This window comes from Haliaeetus leucocephalus, unplaced genomic scaffold (assembly GCF_000737465.1).
Source record: "Haliaeetus leucocephalus isolate CR32 unplaced genomic scaffold, Haliaeetus_leucocephalus-4.0 Scaffold217, whole genome shotgun sequence".
Taxonomy (NCBI): domain Eukaryota; kingdom Metazoa; phylum Chordata; class Aves; order Accipitriformes; family Accipitridae; genus Haliaeetus; species Haliaeetus leucocephalus.
Window position 1 is genome coordinate 5,771,697 of NW_010972653.1, and position 13,416 is coordinate 5,785,112.

Here is a 13,416-nt window from a genome sequence, read left to right on the forward strand (position 1 = left end):
GTCACATCTCAGGCAGTGAATCCTGACATCCCAACAGCTGAATTATCAGAAAGTTTACTTTCTTTTCCTTGTTTTCCTCTATAACCATCATCAAATCACAACCGCTTGTAAGACAAAAGATGGTTTGGCTTGCCAGTACTTCTTCCTCTCCCCAAAACAGTTCTGCTGTATTTAAATACAGTTCTGGAGAGTCTCTGGTTCATCATTTTAGAAACTACCCTCCTGTCTGATACATGCAGCATAAGATAGGGTAGCTGAGCACAGGTTTTGAGCCGACACTATTAATCCCCACTAATAAACCAGCAAGATGCCATGCATATTAACCAAATTACTGCATTATTCAGCTAATGAAGACAAACGCTACACACTGTTTTGCGCCAGTCCAAAAGGAGTAAGAGAGCCTCGCTGGCCAGCTGGCTGTCTATATATACCTCCTATTACTACTATTTTTTAAGTGAGGCCAAACCACAGTTGCTGAGAAGACTGAAGAGGGTCATTTTTTTTCAGCTAATCATGAAAAATTACTCTTTAGTGCATGAACAGATATTGCCACTTCTGAACTTAGTGACTTCCACAAGTTCTGGAGGTTTCTTACCTGGCTGTGCAACAAGATTCCAGTTAAAAGGTTCTGATGGTGAAAGCATTAAAGCCATATTTTTTAAATTACTCAACCCAAGATCTTAAAAAACAAAACCAATGAACCTGAAACTACAGAACCGATTTGCACACTTACTTAGACTCTTGGTTTCCCTCAAATCTGGGTTTTTCATGTGCAAACAAATACTTTGAATCCTTTTTTCCCCTTTCTTTGTAGATGCCTTTTCTTTCTGGCAGCACTGCAATGGATGGAGAGCTCTGCCTTTTCAGTAACCCAGAAAATGGGCAGAACTCTTTCCCAAAGAGCAACTAAGAAAACAGATCAGTGATGGAGCAGTTTTAGGAAGCGAGTTGTCTTTTACCTAGTATGTAACCATGTAAAATCTCCCACAAGCTTCAGGAATTCAGTTGGGACCTGTAGGTAGACTTGAGTGGGGAAAACAAAGTTGTGACTTGATCCATACTTGGGTGAGATGCCTGGAAAGAACAATGAAGAACAGCAAAGAACAGCTGGTCACCAAAACCATAGCTCCTTGGGATAGGACGTCTTCATAGTCCATCTCTGGCTCTGGGACCCCAAATGCCAGTCCTTTTGCCCAGTGTATACGAGGATGGCCCCCACACTTGCGTATCTGCCAGCATCCCATTGCCAAGACCTCCGAGAGCAGAGCAACTAATAGTTCCCTGATGCATCATGTTCAGCGCCCTGCTGTCAGCTACTTGCCTTCACATTAGAAGAGGAAGGAAGGTGGCACCCTCACCCCCCCAGGGATGCTCTTCCCCAACCTCCTTCCTCTGAGGATCAAACCCCAACAAGCTTTCAGCCAAACTATTCACACACTCCCCCCCCAGAGCTGAAACGGCCCGGCTGCCCCAGATGAGGTGCAGCCCTGGAGCTGTGCCACACAAGCGTGGCAGAGCTCCCCACCGCACTTGGCAGGGCAGGTGGAGCACCGGCTGCCTGGCACAGGCTGCATCCACAAGAGGGTTTGGTTTTTTTCCCCTGCTCTGGACACAGGACATGGCAATCATTTGCACAGGGTGAAGTGGGTTTATCTGGACAATGATAACCAACAGAAAAGAAATTGCTCTGAACTCAAGAGACACTACGAGGGAGGCAAATTAAACCTAAGGTATTCTTCCCATCTAGGAAAAACTCTCCCAGAAAAGAGTATGCTCCAGCTTCCCCAAGTTTTCTGCATGTGTACAATGTGCCCATGGCCTTCTGCACACATCAGGATGTAAAAGTCACCCGATTTCCTCCTCCAGCACTCAAGGACTGAAGCAGAAAACGAGGAAGGCTCCATTTGACAGAGGATGAAAGCAATCTGGAAAGAAAATGTCTCAGTGCTAACACACTCGCTGCAGGGAAGGTAATCCCACAGACAGCATGGACTGCGAGCAGACATGGCCGAGGCTTTCCGGCTTCCTCCTGAACCATCTCACCATTTCCTTAGCCTGTAGGTTGCTGGGTTTTAAGTCATGATTTACTCTTTCTGCATGCATGGAAGAAGTTTGCCTTCTCACGGCCATAGCCTGCCTGCGTCAAGCTGCCTTGCCAGACACCAAAGGCAGGCAAACAGGCAGATAGGCTCACAGATTAAACTTCAAAACTGGTTAGATTTATCCCAGCAGACGAACTCAAGCCAGATGCAACCCTGAGGCAGGATTCCATCTGTCATCTCTTGTGAGCGAAGTGCCACCTTCATCATTCACAGGATGTCAAGCACAGCTTTCACAGCTGGAAATGGAGAGTTAGCCAGAGCTGTAGCCTCAGCCAGAGGAGCACACCGAGCGTGCAACCACCCAGCAGCATGGGCCACCTCTGCCCACCCAGCACTGCAGCTTCAGGATGGATTCACGCTTCCAGTATCCTAACCGCAAGCAGATCGGTGCTCATCGGTTTGCAAGCAAGATGAGGCAAGCTGATGCTAAGCTGAAGGTTTGGCTGTATAATCACACATAGGAAAGCAATGCTGGTCTAACCGCAAAATGTAGCATTAAACCAATGGACACGTTTGAGTGCACATGCATTTTTCTTTAGAAAATTATTAGTTTTCACAGATTTAGAATAGTTACAAGATAGAAGGACTTTTGCCCGCACAACGCCTGTGTTAGCACAGGGGTAGCTGGGAAGGCTTTCTCACGTGCAAACTGTTTTCCCTCAGAATGAAGCTGTTGCAGACTCTCCAGCCCCATCAGGATATGTACCGACTGCACCTCCCGGCTGCTCAGGCCACAGGTTGGTTCTAAGAAAAAGCAGAAAGATGAGCACAGAACCGTAAAATCCATTGTCATGTTTCACATAAGCAAACTGAGGGAGACAATACAAAAATCAGCAAAAAAATTACAGGTATTGTTTAGGATATGACTTGATGCTCAGAAAAATCTTCCTTGAAAAATAGTGGTTAGAACAGACAGGTAGGACATCTTCCCCTGGGAGACAAAAGCATTATGGAGACCTGCAGAGCCCAGGGGCTGAACAGTTTGTGTTGCTCTGCCAGAGCACTGATCCCACAGTAAAGCCTTCCCTTCCAGTTGCTCTGCAGAGTGGGGAGCAGGACCATCCACGGGATCTTCCCATCTTCCACACACTTGCACGAACAATGTGCTCTTCTGTGGACAAAGCCTTCAGTCACTGCTCCCAGTTCGCTCTCTGAGGGCTCTGACTGCAGAGACTGTCACCTTTTAGTGAAAGGCTGTGACAGAAAGCTGCTGTCATTATACCCTCTCCTCCCCTTCTCTTCCATTAAAACGTGACCCTGCTAGAAATAAACATTGCTGCAGTTTGGGAACTGGTCAGAGGGAAAGAAACAGCAGAGATGCTTAAAAACTTAAAGTAGTTGCTGCTGCTGCTGCTGTCACCATCGCTGGACACCTCTTTCCCACCTGAGACCTGGAGGTGACACCCAGCCTGCCAGAGCCACTTCCTCGCCACAGCGCGGGAATGGGAACAACCAGGGCTAATGCAGCCATCTTTTGAGTCAAATTCTCATCTCTATGCCCAGTGTTCACGCCACGCACAGCTTGCAACACTAACAGAGCAGCACTCAGACCACCACCTTTTGTTGATAGCTTCTGGAGGCCATGCTAGAAGAACAGAGTTATAAAGCCCGAGACTCACATTTTCCGACCGCATGCAAAAAACCCTAAACACTGGCAGTGGTGTATTCATTCTAGCAAATAGACAAGAAGCATTGTGTAAAATTGTAAACGGACAAGCACTGGTCAATTTACAACAGGACCCAAAAAGTCCTGCCTTTACAGGTTAAGTGAACTAGCAAGTCCCAAAGTCTTCCACTGGCCTAGATGTGTAACTTAATCCAGACGGATTTACATAGTTCTGAAATGGATGTGTATGAAACCTGAAAATTAACAATTTTTTGATGATTTAAAACCAGTCACATTACATACTTTTTATTTAATAAAAGTTAAAAACAGGTACAAAAATGTGATTCCATTTCTTTAAAATATAGGCTCAAAATAAGACGACTGAACAAGAGTTCAGGCAGTAAAGTGCAAAGAGGGCAGCCATCCCAGTCATGCTTAATCCATAAATAACCCTTACACAGCAGAAAGGAACAGAAAGAGCAAACAGAGCAGCCACAGTGCGGCTCAGCTATTCATGCACATCCGCAAGTGAAAGAGCTGCACGTCCCGGACACGGGTGGCAGGAGGCAGCGCACACCTCACAGGAGCAGGCTGTGAGGAATCACAGGCCAGGTAAACCTAACAAAGAGGGAGCCGTCTCTTTTCCACATCACGACACGCATACACAATACACGCTTTTTGCAATTCCATATTCTCCAGCTCATCATTTCCCCGCCACGATGCAACAACTAACATGACAATTTACTAAATTATGGCACAAGTTTCCAAATTGTTTTGCTCAAGTGAACACCATAAAGGGGTAGTCCGTAAAAAAATGAAGTCCTAAATTGGCTACTGGACTGAGACAGGATGCTCTTCCCCCAGTTAAAAGCATGCTGAAATGGCATCCAAAAGTCAAACTTCTTGTTCCAAGGGATTTCTGAGGAGAGGGAAAAAAAAAAAAAAGAGCAGCAATGTCTGTTTCTTCACCACATGAGTTTGGAAAACTGGGTATCGGCAGAGAACAGCAACACTACAAGCATCCACTTTACCAGGAAGAGGGGTTTTGACTGAGCCTGCTGGAGAGCACAAAGTGAGGTTTGCATATGCACAGACACTCACCAGCACGTACGCTGCTGTCAGTAGGATTACAGCGTGTGTCGAGTGAACATGGTGTGGACATTTTAAAGGTCAGGCACAAAAACTTCAGTACATTTAGCACAATACTCCAATTTAGTGCAGTTTGAAAACTTACTACTGTTAATCATCATTACAGACTTAAGTGTAAAAGTAATGACATATTCTGCTTTCAACCGAAACAGGTCTCTGCCAGTTTCAGGGGAGTGCTAGCCGAGATGAGCAAGTCTGCACTACGTAGATGAGAACCATGCTTTGCCCACACCTGGAAGCAAGACCAGGATTTTAGAACAACAAAGCAGTGCAAGAGAGAATGCATTCCTAGTTATCCACATTTCACGCAGCCAGGAAGAATAGTCCTCCTCAGTGCTCAGCTAAGCTTCAGTGCAGGAGTGGCTGAAGGGAGAAGAATCCAGAAGGAATAAACGCTACAGAAATATTTCATTCATCAGGTGAGCTGTCTCCCAGCAAAACGACACCCAGTGCTTCACAGCACAACAGCTCTACTGTCGACTCTGCTACAATACACATGGACATCATTCCGTACCACAGAAACCGAGCAGTCCGACTGTGCTACAGGCACTTCGGTTTATTACTCATACCACGCCATTACAACACAGCACTCCTGCAGCCAGCGATTCCACTTCTTAGCCATATTTACACTTGATGTAAAAGAAAATCCATTCAACAGGGAGAGTATCTCATTTAATAGAAAAGGGTGATTTTATACAAAGTACTGCAGAGAAGTATAAGGCCACATGAAGAGCATCATCAAGTTGACATGGTGGCTATTTCTTAAGTCAAGAGACAATTAGTACTTCTTCTGGTGCTTTGATACAGGTAAATGAAAGCCTTGAACAATTTCCTATAAGGTGCACAAGCATCCACGATACATAAAAAAACCTTAATTTTCTATTTCTTCTGTACTCAAAAAAAATATAAACAGAGACCCAGCTAATTATTCACGGGTTATCTTTCCATTTTTGCATTTGTCAGAAGATTTTGATATGCTGGTTTAGTAGGACCGAAAGTAAAGTGTAATTTTTAGTGTAAAAATTTCTAAACAGTGTTTGTGCTTCTACCTCCATCAGAGCAGTCTGGCTCCTCCAAACTTTGCTCCAGTGGAGTGTGGACTCAGGAATGCCCAGTATGTCAAAATTCTACCAAAAGTCACAACGGCTTCCACTTGCAAAGGGTATGAATTTATAAAATGTTGAGGATTTCAACACTTGTTTTCTGAAAGTCTTTCTGGTTTGCTTTGTTTCAAAAATGATGACACATTTCAATTTCAAACCTCCAACTTCACCTGTGTAAGGAAGGTGTAACAGCACCAGCCCATTGCAGAATCAGGATGTGCAAGTGTGAAAATCTCAACCACTATGAGTTATCAAATATTACATGTTTACAAAATGCTCTGAATGCAATTCTTTAGGTTTACTGAAAAGGAGTTTCCAAAACTCTGGGTCTCATCCTGCACACCCCTACTAATGCAGGTCAAGTAATCTGCCTGCATACCAAGACCAAAATGAATAAATACAAAATATATTTGGTATAGAAAATACTAGTATAAAAATTAAAAATCACCCTGTTTTACTGTCCATCAAAATATTAACAGCAAGCATTACAAGTGACTTTTTTTTAACCTGTTGCCAAAATCATTTCCAAAAAGTTCTGCTTTCCTGAAGTGCTGGTGATTGCATTTGCCCAAGTATTGAAAAAAACAAATAGGGAAGGGATGAGGAAAGATATGATAAGATTTCTCACACAGGATTATTAACAGAGGACCTAAACTGAAGGAAACTTAAGTATGCAGAAACATGGGGAGAAAAAACATTGTCAGTTCTGTTGCAACCATCAGAGCTCTTCCTGATCTTCAGGAAGTTTGTAGAGAAGGAGCTTTCTCTCACTAGCCCTGACAGACAGACGATGGCATAGGGATGAGCATACTCAGAGCACTGCTGCTTTTCGGTTTCTCTGCTGTGGCAATTCTGTTGAGTTTGCCAACCTCTGTCTGCCAGCTGGGGATCTTCTTTGTGGTCATATGGCGGCGGGTGTGCTTTGTCAAGTGATCGCTGCGCATGAAGCGACGCTCACACACCGGACAAGCAAACTTCTTCTCTCCTGTGTGAGTTCTACGGTGGCGTGACAGTTCATCTGAGCGGGCAAACTTCTTGTCACAGCCGTCCCAGTTGCAGCTGAAAGGCTTTTCTCCTGCAGGACATGAAAGAAGCATAACTTACTTTTGAGAAGCTGTGTTATAGTTTTATCAAAGAACTAACTCAAATCTTGCCTTGCAAAAACTGGTGAATTCCACAGAACTGCTCATGTGTGCAGTTAAGATTAGCTTAAGCTCAAGTTGTGTTTCAGAGAAAAATCATAGGTATTGTTTCTACTTATTCCCTCATCTCTCTTTAAATATTCTTTAATCAAGCCTATTTTTTCAGTTGTCCAAATCCCCAGTTTAAAGATTCTTCATAAAGCTACCTTAACTGCTGACTGAACTACAAGCAATCCCTGCCCCCATCCCTGTGTGACTGCAGTTCTACGGCTGCTGCATGTTGTCAGCAAATACTGCGGGCAAACAGGAAGCCTGGAACAGAGGCTCAGAGTCCTGCCGCTCCAGTGATCCAGTCCTACACACAAACACACCGCCCCAGCGAGTACTGCCAAGGAATGGCCTGTCCTGCCATGCCCACGCAGCTGGAGGTCCACCAGACAGCTAGGGGGGTGCTGCACGCCCGGGAATGACAGCAGTCAGGAAGGCTGTCCACGTCAGCTTCTGCTCATCCTGGGCGACTGCTTAATATCAGACATATCCTGAACAACGTGATCTACTGCCTGCAACCCCCGTAAAGCTCAAGATAAACATCTACCACATGACCCAAATTTATAGTGATGCTTTGGAGCAGAACAAAAGTGTCCAGCAGAAAGGAAGCCCCACAGAAGTGCTGTTCTTATTTCAGATACTGCGAGTAAAGTTGTACGTTTGGTATATGTGATATTGCCTAGCTACTGCCTGTGCAGGTAAAAGGTAGGAAAAGAAAGCTAACTACTCTGCCTCCTGATCCTGTAATGTGGACCGGCTAGCGAGGGGTCAATGTGCTTCACCTCCCATAGATGTCCTAGTCTTAATCATGATACAGGGACACACACAGCTTCCCTGTGGATCAGCAGCAGCACGTGCTCAAAGCGAGACACTTGTTGCTAGTCCATGTTTATCCTGTAGTGCCAGGTTAATTCAGCTGCCTGCAGCACTTGCTCTCAAGCCAGAAGCAGAAGCAGCATCATTCTACCTCTGAGCTCTGGTTTACAAGGATTATCAGTTTCCTATGGGGTTAAGCTCTTTCCCCAAAGGAAAACGTAAAGACAAGCTGGCAAACTGGTGCAAATCCTGCCATGGAAGCTGACATCCAATAAATCACAGCGTCTGTGGGGCAAGGGAGGGTGGGGCAAAAAAGCCAAGGAAAAACAAAATTAGACAGACTTTTGAATGAGCTATTCTGTACCAATCTCCCACTATGCCTACCCCTCGACATCAAAAATACTCCTCGAGAACTCAAAGTTAGTTTTAACTTAACAGGATCTTAGAGCTAGAAAAAGGATAAGTAAAACACATGTATACCATCTCCACAGTGACCAGATTTTATGGAGCAAATCAGCTCACCTTAATTACAATTAATTTTCATCTACCTTTAAAATTCCCTTTCTGTAACTGAATAAACTGCTACATTCCTATAGCAGCTCTACCTCCTAACACAGGAGCCCAAAATCTCAATGCATTCCCATTTAGCCTAAATAAAACTCTGGAGAGTTTCTGACTTTCTCTCTTTTCTTTTACTCGTGTAACAATTAAGACCAACTATCTGTACTATGGTTTGCTTACACCAGACCTCTCCATGCCCCAAAAAAAGGGACTTGCACAATTCATTTCAATCTAGTCCAGATGGCAGGACTCCACAAATCTAAACACATACACACACACACACACAGACAGCAAAGCTTCGCTCCAACTAAAGCATGTGAAATTCACCTAACACTATGGGGTCAGCTGAGGTCTCAGAACAAAGTATGTCTTGTTTTGCTTGCCCACGGAGAATGAACATTCCTCCCTTCTCCGAGATGAGCAGAAGTTGCCCAATCACCTGCCTCTTCCCTTTCCCACCCTCTCCCCCCCAAACCTGTGCATTTCAGCACCCTAACACAAGCCAGTGCCAGAGCAACAAAGGACTCGCCCTGTCGTACACACCAGTATGGGTGCGAAGGTGGGCTTTGAGGTGGGAACTTTTGAAATAGGTTTTCTTGCACCCAGGAAAGTTGCAAACATAATTCCTCCGTCTAGAAAAGTCCATCTGGGGGGCGCAGCTTTGACCAGAAGCAATGAACACAGGAGCAGGGGCAAGGGGCAGCAACTTGGTGTTTCCAACAGTCATTACTGTTTGTGGGCACTGCGGTGTCTGTGTGACAGCAGTCTGTGGAAGAACCAACATGACGGTCCCCTGAGGCACAGAAGGTCCCATGAGTACAGGCTGAGAGAGCGGGGCTGTCTGCGGTAAAATAGGTTTCATGGGAGTTGAGACTGTTGGAGTTGAAGGCTTGACATAAGCATTGATCATACTGCTTTGTCCGTTTAAAGGGATCATTTGACAGAGAACTTGGGGGCTTGAAACGGGGGCAGGTGTCACAGGGGTAGCTCCTTTTTGCAAGTCATTCTCACAATTCTTTGGTATGCGGGTCTGTGGCGAAACGGGCCGGACTGGTAGTTGTCCTTTATTGGTCACAACATCACTGGAGTCATGTGCATAAGGCTGATGTACTGGAGAGGTTTTGTTAATTAAATCATCCGCTGCACACGTGTCCTGTGGCAGTCTGGAATGTCTTCGGTCATCCACTCCACACGAGTCTCTGGAAGTGCCATAGCCTGAAGTTACCTCTGTTTTCTCTTGCACAGCAGGAATGTGATGGTAAGCAGAACTATCACCTGTGTGACGTATGACGCTTGTTGCCATGGCTCTGCAAGGCTGAGGGGCAAAGGATTCAGACATCACTGGCTTCTGACTGCACTGTCGCTCCATGTTGATAACAGATGACTTGGTTATGGGAGAGGCACCGGTTGCCGATGTGACTGAGCAGGCAGCTGTATTTGCCATGACAGTCCTTGGTTTGGAATAAGTGACTTGTGAGGAGAGAAGCATAGCAGCTGATATCTCAACAAAGTCAGGGCTGTGCGGAGGGGTCATGCACTGCAAAAAAAGAAAACACCGTCATACAGCACTATAATTTCATAGCACAATTTTTCACTGTCTTTACTGTGAAAAATAAAATTACACCCCCTCCCCAGAATCTCAGAACCTGCCTCTAAGAACAAACTGATTAAAGCATACATTGCCTCACATGATGGCCATTCTGAATATGCTCAAAAGCATATTAATAAAAGGAAGGCAACGAGGCAGCTGTAAACCTGCATAAATCATTGCATGTCTACTCGCTGCACTACAAAAAAACCCTCTCTCATTCCTTTCTCCTCAGCAATGGGTGCAGCTGCAAGAGGCTACGAGCGCTCTGCTGTTCACAGAAAACAGACTAGCAACAGATAGCAATACTGTACCCTTTCAATTTCAAGCTTCTAGCAAGCCCTAGATCTTTTATCAATGATTACCCCATCAGCTGGTGGCTACTTCTGAGATAAAGACAAATGGAACTGCTCTCTCCCTTCTTATTCATCCATTTCTCTCTATGCTCTCTTGCTGCCACCACCTCTCCTTCCTCCTTTACCACTGAAAACTCATGCCTATCTCCCATGCTGCTCAAGAGACAGTGCCAGTATGCCAGTATGAGAGAAGTCTGTCAAACAGCTGCCATACTATCTCAGCCTCTTCCCTCCATTATTCCCCTTTTTCCTGACATAAGTGCATACTAGAAGCCTACTGGTTGAAATGGGCCTTAACGATCTGAAACCTGAACAGCAGCAAGCCCTTTTTTAATACCTACTTTTGTTACAACATAAATTGCAACAAAAAAAAAAAAAAAAATTTGTGATTCAACTGACATTAGTCAGCCAGAGTAGACCAATGCTCTGGAGAAATAACAGACTACATGTACAAACACATAGCATAGAAACTAATTAAATTGTCTATTTCATAATGGTAACCTGTACTTTCTCTTATAACAACCAGCGCGAAGCCAAATGTCATCAAGAGCCTTTTTCATACAGTGCTTGCAGATAAGTTGGTGCCAAATCACTGAGGCTCACTCTGCCGCTCTTATTCAGAGTGCTCCAAGAAACCTACAACAGCCATCCTGAGAGCATCCTCAGTGCTCCTGTCACATTAAATAACCTGTCAGCAAGGGCTTTCACATCTAGATTTAACAAGGGATCAAACACCTACATTTGCCATTCCAGAGACAGCAGGAAAACCCAAAATCAACACACCCACCTCGCTATTCTATGTACACACACAGAGCACTGGCTATACTCTAACTATTCTACACGGGGACACATGAGCAAGGTATCTTTTCCAGCCTACTTAAAACATTGCAGTGATGTAACATCCAGATGTCAGTCATATTTATTTTGCATTCATGTTTTTCTTACCAGTGTAGATAAATAGTCCTTTGGTAATTCAGACGTAGCCTCAGCATGCATTGTGAAATCACCAGAATCCGAGAAGGGCGTAAGTGGCCTTATCTTTAATATGTCACCTTTCTGCGATCTTTGACCCCAGGAGCTCATACAAACAAGCGCTTCAACAGCTTCAATGTCGTTCTGCTCCAAGGTGCTGCAGCTGGACCTTTCGCTGTCATGACGCTGCCTGATAGACTCATAGATGTCCACAATGTCAACCTAAATGTAATTGGATTACTGGCTATTAGGACAAGTCAGAATACAAAGCCAACACCACCCACATACTGTCTGCTCACAATGAAGGTCATCTGAAACAGATCCCATGCCCGCAGCAAGACTTTTACCAACCAGCTCAACTCTTACCCTCCCCCCACCAGCTCGTCTCCCCACCCTTGTTACTCTTAAAAAAAAAAAAAAAAAAAGAAAAAAGAAAAGTGTGGAAGTGTGATTTGCAGGGAAGTAACAATTATGTGTGTGGCTCATGTTTCCAGAGTTAACTTCCTGGACTACACTGCTCTGAACAAAGACATCCCATGCTTGCATACAAGCAAAAAGAGGAAAAAAATCCTGACCTCCAACCTTGTTTAGACAAGGCTGTTTCCTGGACCCAAAATATGAGTGCTCTTCAGCACTAATCTCATTCTGGTAACATTTAGAAGATAAATTTCAGCTGACAGTAAGATGCTTTAAGGTATGATCACTGACTCAGAGTACCACACCTTGCAGAAGCATTTTAATATTTTTACCAATAGGGAAGCCGGGGGCTGGGGAGGAAGGAAGGAAGGAAAATAGTCTTCGAAGTGCAGTGGGAACTGTTTGTATTGTACTTTAGAAAGGCGTGATAGGTGCTGGATATCTCAAAACACACTAGGAGTAACATGAAGACAAATGTAAACATATGGATTTGTTTCCAGTTGCAAGCACCACAGAAAATCTGTGTGTGTGTGCGCATGCACGCAAAACACTTGACTTCTCTGCAAAAGGATACCCAAACTTCATAAAGCTCTCACAGCGCTTGGCAGTGACTCCAAAAGCTACGTTGTGCTGCTGGTTTACCGCTCATGTCCCAGCTCAGTCTTAACTAGGCATCCAAACTCTTCTAGTCTTTAGGCACACCCACTAACTGTGAAGGCTGGGATTCGGAAGCATGGACCAAGATTCTTGAGCCTACTGCTGTTATATGGAGTGCTTATATACTGCAGCAAAAGGGTTTTAACTAAAAAAGCACCATCACACCGTTAGCACGGCCTAAAGCCCTGGAGGGAACTATACTTGTCGGGTGACATCACTTACACACCTAAGTCAATGAGTTTTGCTACTAAGCAAGGTGGAATGATCCGGGCCTAACAGTGTCACAAAGATGCAAAGCCGTGTGACTTGTCTCCACTATAGGGATGTGCATGGCAAACAGGTTAAACGTAATGGATCCAAAATGCCGGTACTGCACTTACAGAGGACTTTCACCTAAACATGAGGTACCAGGTATGGAGATGTGAAGATTGAGGGGGGGCAGGAAGGGGTTAAAGCACTCTAAAGGGAGAGACACTTCCAAGAATTTCCACTGAAAACAGTGAGAACGGGAACGAGGGCAAAAAAACGAGGTCACCTGCAAGCCCAGACCTAGACGGCCTGTCAAACAGGAGCCACACCAGGCCAGGCTCTGCACTGAGCAGCCAAAAAGCCTGTGAGTGTTCCTCAAAGTGTGACTGCAGGCAACCCAGCCAGCAGATTTATTTTTTCCAACCCTACGTTTCAGGAGAGCAGTTTTCGCTAAAGGAACATGAAAAAAATACACCCCGCTTCAAGAAAAAAAAAAAACAAAACAAAAAACCAACCCACCAAACTAAAAAAGCCCTTTCTCAAGGCGAGCGCCACAGCGCAGGCTCTCCCGCTGCCAGGGAAATGGCTAACCGCGCCTGTCCTCACATCACCCCGCCGACTGCCGGGGCCCTACGTGCGCGGGCAGGGCG

The 13,416-nt window shown here is 45.0% G+C and overlaps 1 protein-coding gene across 1 annotated transcript; it reads right to left on the reverse strand.

Annotated features, from left to right (window-relative positions):
• Nucleotides 1–5,843: 5,843 nt before the first annotated feature.
• On the reverse strand, nt 5,844–11,770 carry KLF11 (Kruppel-like factor 11). The gene is made up of 4 exons (XM_010566746.1): nt 11,732–11,770; nt 11,417–11,665; nt 9,071–10,064; nt 5,844–7,035 (listed from the first exon to the last, which is right to left on the reverse strand). The coding sequence occupies exons 1-4, from the start codon at nt 11,768–11,770 to the stop codon at nt 6,731–6,733; spliced, it is 1,587 nt and encodes a 528-aa protein (XP_010565048.1). The 3' UTR covers nt 5,844–6,730.
• Nucleotides 11,771–13,416: the final 1,646 nt, after the last annotated feature.